Source organism: Carcharodon carcharias, chromosome 3 (assembly GCF_017639515.1).
Source record: "Carcharodon carcharias isolate sCarCar2 chromosome 3, sCarCar2.pri, whole genome shotgun sequence".
NCBI classification, from domain to species: Eukaryota; Metazoa; Chordata; class Chondrichthyes; order Lamniformes; family Lamnidae; genus Carcharodon; species Carcharodon carcharias.
In genome coordinates, this window is record NC_054469.1 from 27,299,161 (window position 1) to 27,316,613 (window position 17,453).

Here is a 17,453-nt window from a genome sequence, read left to right on the forward strand (position 1 = left end):
CATCAGCCTCCTTTTCCCCCCACAAGAGAGAAGAGACCCAGCCTGTCAAACCATTCATTTTTGGTATCCTTCTTGTGTAAATCTTCTCTGCATCCTATCCAGCACCTTATATCCTTTCTATAATGGCAATCAGAACTGCACACAGTGCTCTCAGTGTGATCTAACCAATGTTTGATACAGGTTTAACAATTTCCCTACTTTTTCATTTTATCCCTGTAGAAATAAAGACTAGTGTTTTGTTTGCTTTTTAAAAAAAGGCATTGTAACCTGTGGCACCAGTTTTAGTGATTAGTGTACTTGTGCTCCAAGATTCCTTTGTTCCTCAACCAACTGGACTCATACCTTCCAAGTAATAAGTGACCTCGCTATTCTTCTTACCAAAATGGACTACCTCACATTTATCTGGGTTGAACTTCATTTATTGGCACTACTTTAACATTCAGTGCAGTCATTAGAACATACAAAGCTCAGGTCTATTCAAGCTTTTATCTGCCATAAATATATGAACACAGAATTTATTGCTACTAAATTACTTATGTAAAATTAGGGTTTTTTTAGTAGGTAGAAAATTGTAGAAATGCAAAGGTCAGTCAATATCTGTATGAGCAAAGACGTTAAGATAATTGATGAAGTGTTTACTCTGTAAAAATGCTGATTGATCAGCTGTGTATTTCTAGCATTTTCTGTTTTTTATTTCAATTTTTCAGCAATTGCAGCTTTCTCTTTTATTTTGTAGTTTTTTTTTCTATATTGGTTTTCGTTCTTTCACTTTCAGAAGGAACAATATTTTATATCAGATTCTGTCAAGGAATTCAAAACACCTTTCATGTGGCAAGTGCCCTGCTTAGCCCAAATGTCTTATTCAATTGACACTAAGATCCAGTAATGGACATTTCTACACTAGTTTTTTGACAGCATCCTTTGATAATGATGTATGTAATTTATGATGTATGTAATTATAGTTATGTACTCATTATAATTCATTGGTCTCAGTTTTCCACTTCATACAGTCCATATGCTAGGAATATATTGGATGCACCCACCTGTCACACTGCCGGCATTGTATAATAAGCTCCTCCTCCCTGTAGTTCTTATTGCAGACTGGGCAAACAGCCAAGCTGGCACAAGGAGCACACTGTGTATAATTGTTCTGCCATTCACACTTGAAACCAGGTGAGGTTGCCCCACACTGCATGCAAGAAACACACCTACGAAATGAAGAGAAGGCTGATTGCAACACAGGAATGTAGTTTGACCTCAACAGACAGATCTTAAAGAATCTTATAATGGTCCAATGTTTAAGGATTGAATAATAAATATCAAAGAGGTTAGATCTTCCCGATATGGAACAACATATTATGTATGCAAAGAATTATATTTTTGAGAAAGGCCACCATTCTTTTGCTAATGGCTGCTACTTCATCTTCGAAAATTGTTTAAGTGAAAATATTCAAATGTTTTAAACTCATAATCGCAATATAAACACCAAATTATGAAACCAAATTATGAAGGAACATTGCTCATTAAATAAATTTTGTTTCACATATATTAGTTTTAAATGGACAGAAAGAGTGTACGACATGAAAACTAATGGGTTATGATCTATAAGCTGAGAGCCTGACCAAAGATAACTTGCTATCTTATTGCTGAGCTGTATCAGCATATCCTTATGGTATTAAATCACATTGACCTTCATAATATATTCTTCATGTTTCTCATAAATTGAAACATAATTGTTTAACTTAAAAATGAAATACCAACACAGAAATGTTTAGAAATAAAAACATGTAACATAAATGGTCTTCGAGTACACCTTCATTTTTAATATTTTTGAATATTTTCTACCTTAATACAGAGTATCATTGCAAGTCCATTTAACTTACTTGATATTGCAGTATAGCATAAGGGCATTTGTTGCAATATGCAGGTCCAGTTCCACATTTTCTCCCAACATTTAAGTAATCAGACTTTTCACTAAAGTTACTTCAGCTGCACCCTCTATGTCACCTGTATTTTTTTTATATAAAGATCAGTCCAAAAGCCTTTGGCCAGAATATGAACCTCGATAAGCACTGCAATGCCTCTATTAAACTTGCTACCTTTCTCTTTGCTGTTTCAGGCATATCTGCTGAAAAACTGTAAATTATATTAATAGTTTTCTTCATCTACAATATCGAAATGGCTTTAAATTAACCTTTTGAACTTTTGGATTAACTAATATTTGTGATGAGTTTCATCAGCATTGAGTTTGTCACTTCTTATACCTGATCAGATTAATAGGCTTCTTTACAAGAGTCGAATTTAAAAGAAACTAGAAATGCCCTGGTGCTGCAATTTGTGTTTTTGTCTATCTTCACTTTATTAATATTATTTTATTCAATTATATCCCTTTTGAAATATCTCAGCATGGATATGCAACATATTTTTCAAATAAGCTAGTAACTACCTGTTTTGTTATTGCTTCTATATGCATTGTTCTCAACTGTACCTTTACAAAAATAATCTTTCCCAATGAACTTACCATCGACATTTCCAGCCACCTTTAGGGACTGTCTGTAAAGGCGGATCCAAGCAATAGGTATGATAGCTGATGTCACAATCATCACAGAGAAGCAAACGACCTGGATCAGAGGCTTTCCCACAGGACTCACACACTGTACATTCTAGACATCGCCAGCCTTTACTCAGCACCACTTTGGTGATCTGTCCAGCAGAAGAGAAATAGTCTCAATACTTATCCTCCACATCAAGTTTATGTACAGTCAACGACCTAAGCCTCTTGACTGCTAACATGATGTTGGACCTGGTAGAAGAGTAGGCCTGGGTGCATTGCAATCATTCATAAGTCAACCATCCTACAAGCACCAATTTAAAAACATTTCTATACTCACTGTTTGTGGCTGAACATATCAGCATTCAAAAGATGAAAAAAGTTGCTCTATCTAAAGCTAACAAATGGCTGACCTGTTTGATAAGAATCAGGAGAAGTATGTTATGTTTAGAAAAATCCTCTGAACAAAGAATACTTTCAGAGGAGATTTCAAACATGCTAATTAAATAAATAGGAAGTAGTATTTGTGAGGTCATCCAGGAATGCAGCCATACCAACTGTACTCTGTTTGGAATATATTGTGGTTCAGTACGTCAATATATTGCATGGTGTGTGGCATTAAATAACTCAGGTTCAATCCCTGACTTACACTGAGACAGTTAATCTTAACCAGGGCAGCAAGGGAATCAGTGCAGTTGACCTCGGCATCCTCTGAATTGTCAAAAGAGTGCAGAATTGTACCTTGGCACAACTCATCACCTTTAGAAGGAGGAAGAAAAAACAGGAAGAAAGAAAATTAAGAGGAAAAATAGGGGGTGGTGGTTTTAGGATGGAAAAATGAACATCAGTATATTCAATTACTGCACAATAATTAAATAGGTTATAGAAAGTCAAGTATACATGTGATTTGAATGCATTTCAACAACAGCAAAGAAACTGTGTATCGACTTAAAAGCTAACAAAACTATAAAGGGCAGGATTGATAAAATTATTTATGTGTCACACATATTTGTATGTTATGTTGTGCTACTTGCCTCTGCATTGAGAATATACTATATATACTCATGTAAAAGTTGTGAATTTTTGAGACCAATTTTTTAGGCAAGTTAAGGGGCCAACTTTTACATGAGAAACTTACTTTCAACTAAAACACACTTACCAGCACACCTCACATGGTTCTCAAAATAATCCACAAGTAACGGGGAAAATCGCACCCATAGCAGCACGCTAATGCTCTTTTTTTTATTAAGGAGCCTCCCCCACCCCCGCACCTCAGGACAGTGCAGCAGCAATGGCTGGGCCTGTGGTTTCAACACTGCTCAGGGGCCAAGGGAAGAGTTACGCCATTGGAAAATTTCATGCTGATGGCTCCCAGTCCTTCACCTGGGCGATCACACTGAGTCAGCATTTGCAAGGGCCCAAATGGCAAGGCCTGAGCCTCCACTCCCAGGCTGAGGGCAATAATTGAGGGCACAAGACCTGGGCATTCATTTATTTGAAGTTTGCGCTGGTCCCTGCATCCCGTTTTCATGTGCACTGATTATTACTTTTTTCTGATGTCAGTTTCTCCCCCTCCAAAAATCAAGATTAATCTACATTCTCCCTGCCTTAAATGACAAGTAGGAACTGGAAGAAATATGGTAAATGTAACTTTTAAATGAATAACGAGTTGAGGTTTTTGATGTGACTGTGGAGATTATATTTTGGTTCTGAAATTTTTCAGCTTTGATCTCTGGAAAAAGTAGGGTTGTCTTTTACATGAGGTAGATGGAAACACAACATTTTTTTTAGGCCAAACATCATGGGTTAGACTTTTACATGAGGTTGATTTTTACACAAGCACATACAGTATAGAGGAAAGGCCTTTCTGCAAGATGCCGACAGAGCAGTATTATAGGGGGCCCAATGAAGACATTTTCAGTCAACACCTCTGATTCTAAGTGAATGTTGAGTTATCACAGGTCATTAATCAGCCGTGCTTTGGAAAAGCAGAATGTTATCCAGAAAACTTCATGCCTATTGATTTTGTCTCAGGTTGGAATGAGTGTTGCTGACCAATTTATAAGCATGCATAGTTACTAACAGGACATATTGACTCAAGAATTATCAGAGGTCTTAAGTGAAAAATTGTTTTGAAGCTGAACTGTAGTTGTGAATTGCGATGTCAGAATTTAAATAGGCAGGATTACAGTTTAAGTGGTGACCGACAGAACCAAATAAGTTTCATAGAAGGAGGCCATTCAGTCTATTCTCTCTCTGTTGGTTCTTTGATAGAGCAATCCAAAGCAAATCTCTCAGCCTTCCTCCCTCCCCCATCCTTGTATCTTCCCCTGCTTCAACAATGTACCCAAATCCCCCTTCTGCCAGGAAGATCATTAAACTCTTCCATTAGTTAATCTCTTAAAGAAACAGCATACAACCATAGAAATAAAGCTATTAGTGTTGAATGCATTGGCTGAATAAGTAGTGAAGAATGTGAACAAATGTGTCCACTTGTTTTACTGGCTGATCTGCATGTAGTACTAAAGAAAGTTACGTGGCAACAATAGATTTGCACCTTTTGTGGACGAGACTGGTTTTAATAATTTTTCCTCTCTTCTCAGATGGTGATTCATAATTATTTCAATTGCAGGCAAAAGAGCTGATTCCATTTTCTCGCTATCGAATACTTAGGCGTCAGGACATTGGTGCATGCAGCAAATATCAAACATTGACCATAAACCAAAGCGTGCTTCCTGTTAAAAGGGTGTCTCTTCATCTCAGTTACCAAGGGCAGATATGGGGAGTGTTGGTTTAAAGCATATTTAAGATTTCAGTTTGTGAACATGCACACAGTCGAAAATAACAGACTACGAGACCATAAGACGTAGGAGCAGTAGGCCATTCGTTCCATCAAGTCTGCCCCGCCATTCAATAAGATCAAGGCTGATCTGATAATCCTTAACTCCACTTTCCTGCCTTTTCCTCTTACTCTTGATTCCCTTATTGATTAAAAGTGCCCAACTCAGCCTTGAATATAGTTAACAACCCAGCGTCTACAGCCCTTTGTGGTAAAGAATTCCACAGATTAACCACCCTCTGAGAGAAGAAATTCCTCATTTCTGTCTTAAATGGGTGATCCCTTACTCTGAGATTAAGCCCTCTGGTCCTAGACACTCCCACAAGGGGGAACAACCTCTCAGCATCTACCTTGTCAAGCCCCCTAAGAATCTTAAATGTTTCGATAAAGTCACCTCTCATTCTTCTAAACTCCAATGAGTAGAGGCCCAACCTATTCAACCTCTCCTCATAAGAAAATCCCACCATACCCGGGATCAACCTAGTGAACCGTCTACGGGCTGCCACCAATGCCAGTACATCTTTCCTTAGATAAAGAGGCCAAAGCTATTCAATATTCTAGGTGTGGTCCAACTAGAGCCTTGTATATTTTCCCCTTTTTTAAATGCTCCATTCCCTTTATAATAAAGGCTAACATTCCATTTGCCTTCCCTATTACCTGGTGAATTTGTATGTTAGCTTTTTGTGATTCATGTAACAAGGACCCCCAAATCCCTCTGTGCCTCAGCTTTCTGCAGTACTGCTCCATTTAAGTAACATTCAGCTCCTCTATTCTTCTTGCTAATGTGCATAACCTCACATTTTCCCAAATTATATTCCAACTGCCAAGTTTTTTGGCTAGACTAGATCTTGGACTCATTTCACTCCCTCCTCAGCAGTTGAAGATAATCAATTTTTCAAGTGCAGAATATGAATTTTGAAAAAGATATATCTGTTGAAAATCAATAATTTGCAGTCTTATTTCATCAGATTTTTCTAAAAATTGTAAAAGTTTACAGGGGCGTGTTACCAAGGATGAGGGACTTGTGTGATGAGTTGGAAAGTTTAGGACTGTTCTTGGGACAGGGAAGAGTAAAATGTGACCTAATCGAGGTTTTCAAGTTGAGAGGTTTTGATAAGATAAATAAAAACTTATTCCCTCTGGCAAGTGGGTCAATAATCAGAGATCATAGGTTCAAATTCATTGGCAAAACATAGAGGGAAGATGAGAAGAAATTCTTCCACTCAGCTGTTGTGATTTTTTTAAAAATTTGTTCACGGGATGTGGGCACAAGTGGCCCTTCCCTAATTAGAGTTGAGGTGCTGGAGTCTGCATGGTGAAGACATTTGACAGTGATTATACTTTGTCATAATGGTTTGGTACAACTGGGTGGTTTGGCAGGGCAGTTAAGAGGCAACCACATTGCTGTGGGTCCAGAGTCACATATAGGTCAGGCATTGGTGAAGCAGGTGGGTTTTTAAAACAATCTGGCCATCACTACTGACACAGCTTTATAATTCTAGATTTATTTCGCTAATTGAATTTAAATTGCCAGCTGCTCTGGTGGGATTTGAACTCATGTCTCCATAACATCAGTTGAGACCTCTGGATTGCTACTCCAGTAACATAATCAGTAAATGCTCTCCAGTATCTTGGGCTGAGCAACACATGCTCAAGGAAAATTTCACAGTTTAAGCTCCATCTTCCAGATTCAAGGCAAGCAGAAACATCTCTTACCTTAATACTGACACAGTAGGGATGATAACACTGGCCACATTGAGAGCAAACAAGCAGCCGTCCCTCTGAACCTTTCCCAAAGCTTCCACAAACAACACACATATCCTGAAATTAAATTAATCAACAGGTCAAACAATGCCCATCTATTCTTGCTTATGGAGCGGAAAGTGTCAGATCAAACCTGTACTTTCAACTGATTCAGGAGATTAAAAAGTTTAATATGTTCCTGGTGATAGTATCTCCACAGCTTTAAAATTTCTTCAAAATCAAGTTTTCTGACCAAAATTTCAGTTCCCCCTCAGCTCAGCATCCTTTCCCTTAACTTCCTCCAGTACAAATTTAGATTTTTATTTTCCATTAAGGGTGCTTTACAGCTATAAGTTGATATAAAATGCAAAAAAATTACAATAGCCAAGACTTGTATCATAGTCTGTTTTATCAGTGATTATGATCACTTTTTTACTATTGCCGAATTAAATCAAACTCAGTTTTTATAACTCAAGCTTCCATTATTTTTAGCCAGTGTTTGAATATTCCAGTTGTTACTATTATCGTTAAGACCATAGGTTTATGGTGACTGAACAAACTGTACTCCATTTTTGTTAGATGGAAGTTTGAGAATTTTATTTATGTATTGAGCATTACACTCTGTAATTTTCTGTTAAAAACAAACCTCAGTCATATTACTTAAAAACCAAGAGAAATGAAAAGATTCAACCAAAGCTGCAAATCAAACAGTATGTCAATCCTTAATCTAACTGTAGTTTGTTTTGGAAAACTGCTGAGTTTACAGAGATAAGACTCTAAGAAATAGGAGTGGAGTGACGGTTAGGCCTGATCTGGCATTTAGTAAGATCTTGGCTGATCATCTACATTACTTAAAACTCCACCTTCCAGTACAATTCATATGCCCCTTGGCTTCCTCACTATCCAATAATTTATCGTCCTCTATATTAAAAGGGTTCAAGGAGCACCCAAAGCTCTGAAACAAAGAACTCCAAAGATTTACTGTTATTTGAGTGAAGAAATTGCTTATCTAAATGGCTAATCCCTTATTCTGATACTGCAACCTCTAGTTAATAGAATCTCCAGCCAGGAGAAGCACCTTCCCAGCATCCACCCTGTTAAGTCCCTTAAGCATTTTAAATGTTTCAATGAGATCACCTCTCTTTATTCCAAATTCCAGGAAATACAGGACTCTAGCCTACTCAATATCTCCCCACAGGGCAATTCCCTGAACTCCCCTCTAAGGCAAGTATATCCTTTCTTAGGTAAGGATATCAAAACTATATATAGTACTTCAGGTGTTGTCTCAGCAAGGTCCTATATAATCATAGTAAGATTTGTTTACCCTTGTACTCCAATCCCTTAAGGGGAAGAAAAAAAGCTAACATGCCATGTGCCTTCCTAATTTTGATTGCTGCACCTACATGTTAACTTTCTGTGATTCATGTACAAGAACAACCAGGTACCTCTGAATAGCAACATTTCCCAGTGTCTCTATCATTTATGAAGTATTCTGCTTTTTAATGTTTCCTTCCAAAGTGGGTAACTTCACATTTCTCCATATTATATTCCATCTGCAATGTTCTTGCCCACTCACTTAGCCTGTCTATGACCATTTATGTCCTCCTCACAGCTTACTTTGCCATCTAACAATGCAACCACAGCAAATCTGGATGCAATACACACAGTCCCCTCATCTGAATCATTAATGTAGATGGTAAATAGCTGAGGCCCAAGCGCTGATCTTTGAGATACCTCAATAGTCACTGCCTGCCACTCTTATTCTGTTAATCAATCCTTAATCCATGAGTATGTAACCTCCAGTACTATGAGCCGTGATTTTGAAGACTATGCTGTAGATTGTTACAGATGAATAGGTTTCTACTACTCCAACGTTTCATTATTTAACTGAGAACGTTCCTTACCTGTTTTAAAGTAAATTTGTCACTTGTAGAGAACAAAACAACGGTGTTGTGCATTGAGTTTTCATCCTCATCCTTATTAACCATCATTTCCATGGCACCAGCCTACAGAGAAAAATGCACTATTACTATCTTTTCTGATTAAATAAACTCACACCCTTCTTTAAAACACATCACTCAGAGGGAAAAGTAATCAGTGACCTTTCTTAGTGTTGGATTGCTCCAGTATGCCTCTTTTGTCTTGCTTGTCTTTAATACTATGGATAGATTACTTACCAGTTTATTTGTTCTTTAAACAAATTGAATATTTATATACTAATAGAACTTCCATAATTCCATGCAAGAGAAATCAATGGGGCAAATGACTATCCTAAGGGAATTATCCTCTGTCAGACGGCAATCCAACCTTCTACTGCATTGTGGCCTCACCTGAGTGAAGAATGTCATGCTGTAACATTGCTGATCTGTAATTCCCAATGTGCCCGATCCCTAAGTTCTAAATTAGGCATGAAACATCAGTCATGATACTGTTCTTTCTCTTAAATGCTCAGCACCTCATTCAAATTACTTTTCTTAATAGTGTCTCAAATGTAGTTAAGAGAGGTGATTGTAGTCTCGTCCAAAGCTGCTCTTGCCTGACATCCACACATGCATGTATTTCCTGTAGCGGCCGCTGAGCAACAATTGAAAGTAAGATAAAAGCAAAAAACTGCAGATACAGGAAATCCAAAACAAAAACACCTGGAAAAACTCAGCAGGTCTGACAGCATCTACGGAGAGGAACACAGTTAATGTTTTGAGTCCGTATGACTCTTCAACAGAACTAAGAAAAAATAATAAAGAGGTGAAATATAAGCTGGTTTAAGGGGGGGTGGGGTGGGGAGACAAGTAGAGCAGGATAGAGGGCTAGTGATAGGTGGAGATAACCAAAAGATGTCATAGACAAAAGGACAAAGAGGTGTTGAAGCTGGTGATATTATTTAAGGAATGTGATAATAAAGGTACAGATAGCCCTAGTGGGGGGAAGGGATTGAAATAGACTAAAAGGCAAAGATAAAACAATGGATGGAAATACATTTAAAATTAATGGAAATAGGTGGGAAAAAAAATCTATATAAATTATTGGAAAAAATGGGGGATCGGAAAGGGGGTGGGGATGGAGGAGAGAGTTCATGATCTAAAGTTGTTGAACTCAATATTCAGTTCGGAAGGCTGTAAAGTGCCTAGCCGGAAGATGAGGTGCTGTTCCTCCAGTTTGCGTTGAGCTTCACTGGAACAATGCAGCAGGCCAAGGACGGACATGTGCTCCACTCTGCTCTCATGCCCACATGTCCGTCCTCAACCCCTTCCCCCCACCCCACCCCCACTAGGGCTATCTGTACCTTTATTATCACATTCCTTAAATAATGTCACCAGCTTCAACACCTCTTTGTCCTTTTGTCTATGACATCTTTTGGTTATCTCCACCTATCACTGGCTCTCTATCCAGCTCTACTTGTCCCACCCCCCCCATAAACCAGCTTATATTTCACCTCTTTTCTATTTTTCCTTAGTTCTGTTGAAGAGTCATACGGACTCGAAACATTAACTGTGTTCCTCTCTGTAGATGCTGTCAGACCTGCTGAGTTTTTCCAGGTATTTTGTTTTTGAATTGAAAGTAAGAGCCTGGCACCTGTAGGGGACCCCATCCCCCAAACCTCCTATTTCACTATAGTTGAGAGCAGTTAAATCAACAGAGACAAGGAATTAAACTTGAAACCTTACTGGACTGTTTAAATCCACACCACTCCAAGCAGTTTAACCAGAGTCAACAGTGGCAGTTCCTCCTATTATTTATAATCCAATTCTGAATGTGGTATCAGGTTTCTTTACACAAGATTTTGGCATTAATACCAGTTCCTACCACATCCTGATCTAAACAGCATTAGCAAAAATCAGAACTTAGTGAGAACCTCATGAGCTGAATACCAGACTAATGGCAGAGTAACACCCCATCTCTCAGCCAAGTATATGGAAGATCAACAAGAGGAAATTTTAAAATTTGAAACATCAGGTAAATACATAAGCTTATGATCTTTTTAACCTTTCACCCTTTCATTTTGGTTTCAATAATTTTTCTTTCAACTGGGACCTAGTGACATTACACTTGTCTTGACGAAGTACGCATCTTGGAATAATGCAGCTCTGAAATCTCATGATGCAAGGGAATCCAATTTCATTCAATACGGACATTAATCATTTCAACATGATTTTCATCACAACAATTCAATTCACTAGTTAAGCATTTTTGAAAATCCTCCAAATGATATTCTTACTCAACCAAAGGAAACAGAAAGCCAATAAAGAATTCTTCCATGTAAACTGTTTTGCAAAACCAGGTATATATGGGGAGCAGGTACGCATGGGAGAAGAGAATTTTCTCCTTAATTAGTTGTACTATATAAAAGGATAAAGATTCCCCTTCACTCCTCCCAGTAAATCAATTAAAATTTCAAGTTTCTAAACTCAACTGGCGAGGGGCAACTTAAAAGCTATTTAACAGACGCAGTTGATAATACTGGGTGATTATGAAACCATATGTTTCCATCTGTAAAGCACTCATTTGTCAAAGAAAAAGAACAGGTTTCCTTTTCTCCTACCTACCCAGTGGGAAAAGAAACATTTTAGGGTGCAGAGAATCCGCAAATGTTTCTCTACCCCAGTGAACTGTGGAAGCTCAGTCATTGAACAAAGTTCAAGACAGAGGTCAACATATTTCTAGATACTAATGGCATCAATGGATATGGGGGTAGTGCGGGAAGATGGTGTTGAGATAGATGATCAATTATGATCTTGTTGAATGGCGGAGCAGGCTCGAGGGGCTGACTGGCCTAATCCTACGCCTAAATTCCAGCAGAGTGGAGTTGTGTAATAATACAAAACAAGCCAACAGGATCTGCAGATAAAATTACAACCACAAAACAGAATGTAGCAAAAACACAGCTGACAGAGCCTTTCAAACAGAGTAATATAACCAAGATCAATTTGACAAGTAACTACTTACACCATAACACTATCATCAGTAGTAAGGAAATAGATTAGCTGGTAGACTAATCTCCTTTTGGGTAAATAAATTCCATCCCTAAAAACAGAAATAGAAATACGATGTACACTTACTCCTGGTGTTATAGTAGCGCCAATGCCATTTTTCAGTTTCGACCTGCCTCTAACTCCTCGACCAGGGTGTCCTGTACCACGTGGCCTCTTCTTCCCAGGAAAACCAGCACCACGACCCTATTGAAAGCAACACTTCAGAGAAGTCTTGTTTTGAATATAACGAGCATCCACAATATTTCTGAAGACTAATAACAACTTGCATTTATATAGCATCTTTATAAAGTAATAAAACATCCCAAAGTGCTTCACAGTGGCATTATAAAACAGAACATGACACCAAGCCACATGAAGAAATACTAGGTCAGATGATCAAAAGCTAAGTCAAAAGGGTAGGATTTAAAGAGTGTCTTAAAGGAGGAAAGAGAGGTGGAGAAGCAAAGAGGTTAAAGGAAAGAATTCTAGAGCCTAGGGCCCAGGCAACTGAAAGCATGGCCACCAATGGAGGAGCAATTAAAATTGGGGATCTCAAGAGGCCAGAATTATGAGAATGCACGTAACTCAAAGAGGGGTGTAGGGCTGGAGGAGATTACAGAGTTGGGAAGGGACCCGTCTGTGAAGTGGTTTGAAAAAAAGGATGGCAACTTTAAAATTCAGGTCAAAAACAGAATTACCTGGAAAAACTCAGCAGGTCTGGCAGCATCAGCGGAGAAGAAAAGAGTTGACGTTTCGAGTCCTCATGACCCTTCAACAGAACTAGGTGAATCCAAGGAAGGGGTGAAATATAAGCTGGTTTAAGTTGTGAGTGTGTGGGGGGGGGGGTGGGGGGGAGGGTGTGTGGTTGTAGGGACAAGCAAGCAGTAATAGAAGCAGATCATCAAAAGATGTCACAGACAACAGAACACATAGATGTCGAAGTTGGTGATATTATCTAAACGAATGTGCTAATTAAGAATGGATGGTAGGGCACTCAAGGTATAGCTCTAGTGGGGGTGGGGAGAGCATAAAAGATTTAAAAATATTTAAAATTAATGGAAATAGGTGGGAAAAAAAAATCTACATAATTTATGGAAAAACAAAAGGAAGGGGGAAGAAACAGAAAGGGGCTGGGGATGGAGGAGGGAGTTCAGGACCTAAAGTTGTTGAATTCAATATTCAGTCCGGAAGATGAGGTGTTGTTCCTCCAGTTTGCGTTGGGCTTCACTGGAACAATGCAGCAAGCCAAGGACAGACATATGGGCAAGAGAGCAGGGTGGAGTGTTAAAATGGCAAGCGACAGGGAGGTTTGGGTCATTCTTGCGGACAGACCGCAGATGTTCTGCAAAGCGGTCGCCCAGTTTACGTTTGGTCTTTCCAATGTAGAGGAGACCGCATTGGGAGCAACGAATACAGTAGACTAAGTTGGGGGAAATGCAAGTGAAATGCTGCTTCACTTGAAAGGAGTGTTTGGGCCCTTGGACGGCGAGGAGAGAGGAAGTGAAGGGGCAGGTGTTGCATCTTTTGCGTGGGCATGGGGTGGTGCCATAGGTGGGGGTTGAGGAGTAGGGGGTGATGGAGGAGTGGACCAGGATGTCCCGGAGGGAACGATCCCTACGGAATGCCGACAGGGGGGGTGAAGGGAAGATGTGTTTGGTGCTGGCATCATGCTGGAGTTGGCGGAAATGGCGGAGGACGATCCTTTGAATGCAGAGGCTGGTGGGGTGATAAGTGAGGACAAGGGGGACCCTAACATGTTTCTGGGAGGGAGGAGAAGGTGTGAGGGCGGATGCGCGGGAGATGGGCCGGACACGGTCGAGGGCTCTGTCAATGACCATGGGTGGAAAACCTCGGTTAAGGAAGGAGGAGGACATGTCAGAGGAATTGTTTTTGAAGGTAGCATCATCGGAACAGATGCGACGGAGGCGAAGGAACTGAGAGAATGGGATGGAGTCCTTACAGGAAGCGGGGTGTGAGGAGCTGTAGTCAAGGTAACTGTGGGAGTCGGTAGGCTTGTAATGGATATTGGTGGACAGTCTATCACCAGAGACTGAGACAAAAAGGTCAAGGAAGGGAAGGGAAGTGTCAGAGGTGGACCACGTGAAAATGATGGAGGGGTGGAGATTGGAAGCAAAATTAATAAATTTTTCCAAGTCCTGACGAGAGCATGAAGCAGCACCGAAGTAATCATCAATGTACTGGAGAAAGAGTTGTGGAAGGGGGCCGGAGTTGGACTGGAACAAGGAATGTTCCATATACCCCATAAAGAGACAGGCATAGCTGGGGCCCATGCGGGTACCCATAGCCACACATTTTATTTGGAGAAAGTGAGAGGAGTTGAAGGAGAAATTGTTCAGCGTGAAAACAAGTTCAGCCAGACGGAAGAGAGTAGTGGTGGATGGAGATTGTTCGGGCCTCTGTTCCAGGAAGAAGCTAAGGGCACTCAGACCATCCTGGTGGGGGATGGAGGTGTAGAGGGATTGGACGTCCATGGTGAAGAGGAAGCGGTCGGGGCCAGGGAACTGGAAATTGTTGATGTGATGTAAGGTGTCAGAGGAATCACGGATGTAGGTGGGAAGGGACTGGACAAGGGGAGAGAGAAGGGAGTCAAGATAATGAGAAATGAGTTCTGTGGGGCAGGAGCAAGCTGACACGATCGGTCTACCGGGACAGTTCTGTTTGTGGATTTTGGGGAGGAGGTAGAAGCCGGCCGTCCGAGGTTGGGCGACTATCAGGTTGCAAGCTGTGGGAGGAAGATCCCCAGAGGAGATGAGGTCAGTGACAGTCCTGGAAACAATGGCTTTATGTTCAGTGGTGGGGTCATGGTCCACGGAGAGGTAGGAGGAAGTGTCTGCGAGTTGACGCTCAGCCTCCACGAGGTAGAGTTAAGTGCGCCAGACAACAACAGCACCACCCTTGTCAGCGGGTTTGATGACAATGTCAGGGTTGAACCTGAGAGAACGGAGTGCAGCAAGTTCAGAGAGAGAGAGATTAGAATGGGTGAGAGGAGCAGAGAAATTGAGACAACTAATGTTGCGCCGACAGTTCTCAATGAAAAGATCAAGAGAAGGTAAGAATCCAGAGGGAAGGGTCCAGGTGGAGGGAGAATATTGGAGCTGGGTGAAAGGATCCGTTGAACGGGGAGAGGACTCCTGCCCAAAGAAGTGAGCCCAGAAACAAAGACGGCAGAAGAAGAGTTCAGCATCGTGCCGAGCCCGAAATTCATTGAGGTGAGGGCGTAAGGGTATGAAACTAAGTCCTTTGCTGAGCACTGAACGTTCAGCATTGGAGAGGGGAAGGTCAGGGGGTATAGTGAATACATGGCCGGGGCTGGGATTGGAAGATGGGGTGGGGACGGAGGGACAGGCAGGGGTGGAGGGTCCTAGATGGGTGTTGGTGTCGATGAGTTGTTGGAGCTTGCGTTCCTTAGCACTTGAGAGAAAGAGAAAAAGTTTCTTGTTGAGGCGTCGGATGAGACGAAGAATAAAATGAAACTGGGGACACGCGCAGCTTTGAAAAAGGGTGCGGCGGTGCTGCTGGAGGGAGAGGTCGAGTGTGTTCATATGGCGGCGCATGGCACTGAGTGTGGATCTCAGAATGTGACGGGAACAGCAGTCCGAGAAACGTTTTATGTCCCGGAGATACCTGCAATCCTGGGTGGGTTCGAAACACGAGGGGTGGAATTTCAGTTGAAATCCATGTGGGGTAAGTTGGAGACGGAGACAGTCACTGAGAAAGGAGATATGGCTGTGAAAGCGGGTTTTAGTAAACACCTTGTCAAACACCAGGAAAGAAATGGAAAGCAATGAAGGTGAGCAAGGCAAAAGAGAGATACGGATATCTTGTCGCAGAGACGAACAGAACTTCTTCAAGGAGGGCATTTCTTGAAGAGCAGTGGCAGTCAATTAAACACAGAGATAAAAACAAAAAACTGCGGATGCTGGAAATCCAAAACAAAGATTCAGGTGTTGCTTAAGGGCCAAAATAGGTCAGCAAGCACAGGGCTAATCAGCAAATGGTGCGAGTTTAGACAGGGGTACAGAGTTTTGGGTCACCTCAAGTCTACAAAGAGCAGACAGAATGTGTGATGCCAGCCAGGAATGCATTAGAATAATCAAGCCTGTAGGTAACAAAGGGATGGATGAGGATTTTAGCAAAGGAAAAGCTGGACCAGGGATGAAGTTGGGTGGTGTTGTGGGGGTGGAAATAGAAGGTCTTTGTGATGGTGCTGATATGTGGTTGAAATTTCATCAAGGTCAAATATGACACCGAGGTTGCGAAGAGTCTGGTTCAGCCTCAGTCAGGTAGAGGGATGGGGTCAGTGGTTCAGAAGCAGAGTTTGGGCAGAAACAAAAACCAATGCCTTCATTTTTCCCAATAGTTAATTGGAGGGTATTTCTGCTCATTGTGTACTGGATGTCAGGTAAACAATCTGACGAATTAGAGACAGTGGACAGTCAAGGGAGCTGGTGATGAGGGAAAGCTGGGTGCCGACAGTCTATGTAAGGACACTAACATTGTGTTTTCAGATAATGTGCTCAGGGCAGCATGTAGATGAGAAATAGGAGAAATAGATCCTTGGGGAACACCAGGAGTAAAAGTGTAGGAGCAGGAAGAGAAGCCATTGGTAGTGATTCTCTGGCTAAGATAGATAGATAAGATAATAATGGAGGGATGAAGGGAGGAAGGGTTAGATAGATAAGAGGAGAACCTGGTGAGTGCAGTCCCATCCCATCAGCTGGACAACGGTAGAGGTTCACTGGAGGAGAATGGTCTAATCAACTGTGTCAAAAGCTGCAGACATGCCTAGTAGGAGGAGGAGAGGTAGTTCGCCAGTCACCTAAGAAAGCTGTTTAAGTATTGTGATAGGGATGGAAAATTGATTGGAGGGAAAGATGGGCACAAATTTGGGACATAAAAACAGGTGGTGAAAGCAAAGGGAGGTTGAAATGGGATGGTAGTTTGTCAGGGCACAGTTGCCAAAGGTTATTTTTCTGAGGAGGGGGTGGTGACAGCAGATTTGAAGGAGAGGGATAAAACCTGAGGAGAGAACACCATTGAATATTGGCTGACAAGGTTGCCAGCTAGTGAAGTTGGATGGTCAGTAGTTTAATGGGAATAGGATCAAGACAGCATATAAAGTAGTTACCTTGCCTGCCTTGATTTACTTCTCAATAAATTAAAAATGACAAATACTAGTTTATGCAATATAAAAATAAATTTAACAGGTAAACATTTTGTCAATAACTATTAAGAACAATACTGAATTATCTGCCTTCAATTCTGCCTACCTTATCCCTTGAATATATTTTATCCTTTAATGACATTAGGATAGATCTATCTTCATTAG

The 17,453-nt window shown here is 40.8% G+C and overlaps 1 protein-coding gene across 10 annotated transcripts in view; it reads right to left on the bottom strand.

The window, feature by feature from the left end:
- Positions 1 to 17,453, bottom strand: part of kmt2ca (lysine (K)-specific methyltransferase 2Ca) — a 471,931-nt gene that overhangs the window by 149,393 nt on the left and 305,085 nt on the right. For 9 of the 10 annotated variants that reach the window (XR_005942627.1, XR_005942628.1, XM_041184363.1 and 6 more), the window contains exons 16-20: positions 12,191 to 12,307; positions 9,038 to 9,139; positions 7,107 to 7,211; positions 2,522 to 2,703; positions 1,044 to 1,208 (exon numbers count right to left, since the gene is read on the bottom strand). Coding sequence is in view for 8 of the 10 variants with exons in the window: in XM_041184363.1 (XP_041040297.1) it covers positions 1,044 to 1,208; positions 2,522 to 2,703; positions 7,107 to 7,211; positions 9,038 to 9,139; positions 12,191 to 12,307 (671 nt within the window). In the remaining 2 variants the exon portion in view is untranslated. The remainder of the gene's footprint in view (positions 1 to 1,043; positions 1,209 to 2,521; positions 2,704 to 7,106; positions 7,212 to 9,037; positions 9,140 to 12,190; positions 12,308 to 17,453) is intronic. The other variant, XM_041184366.1, reaches the window with a different exon arrangement.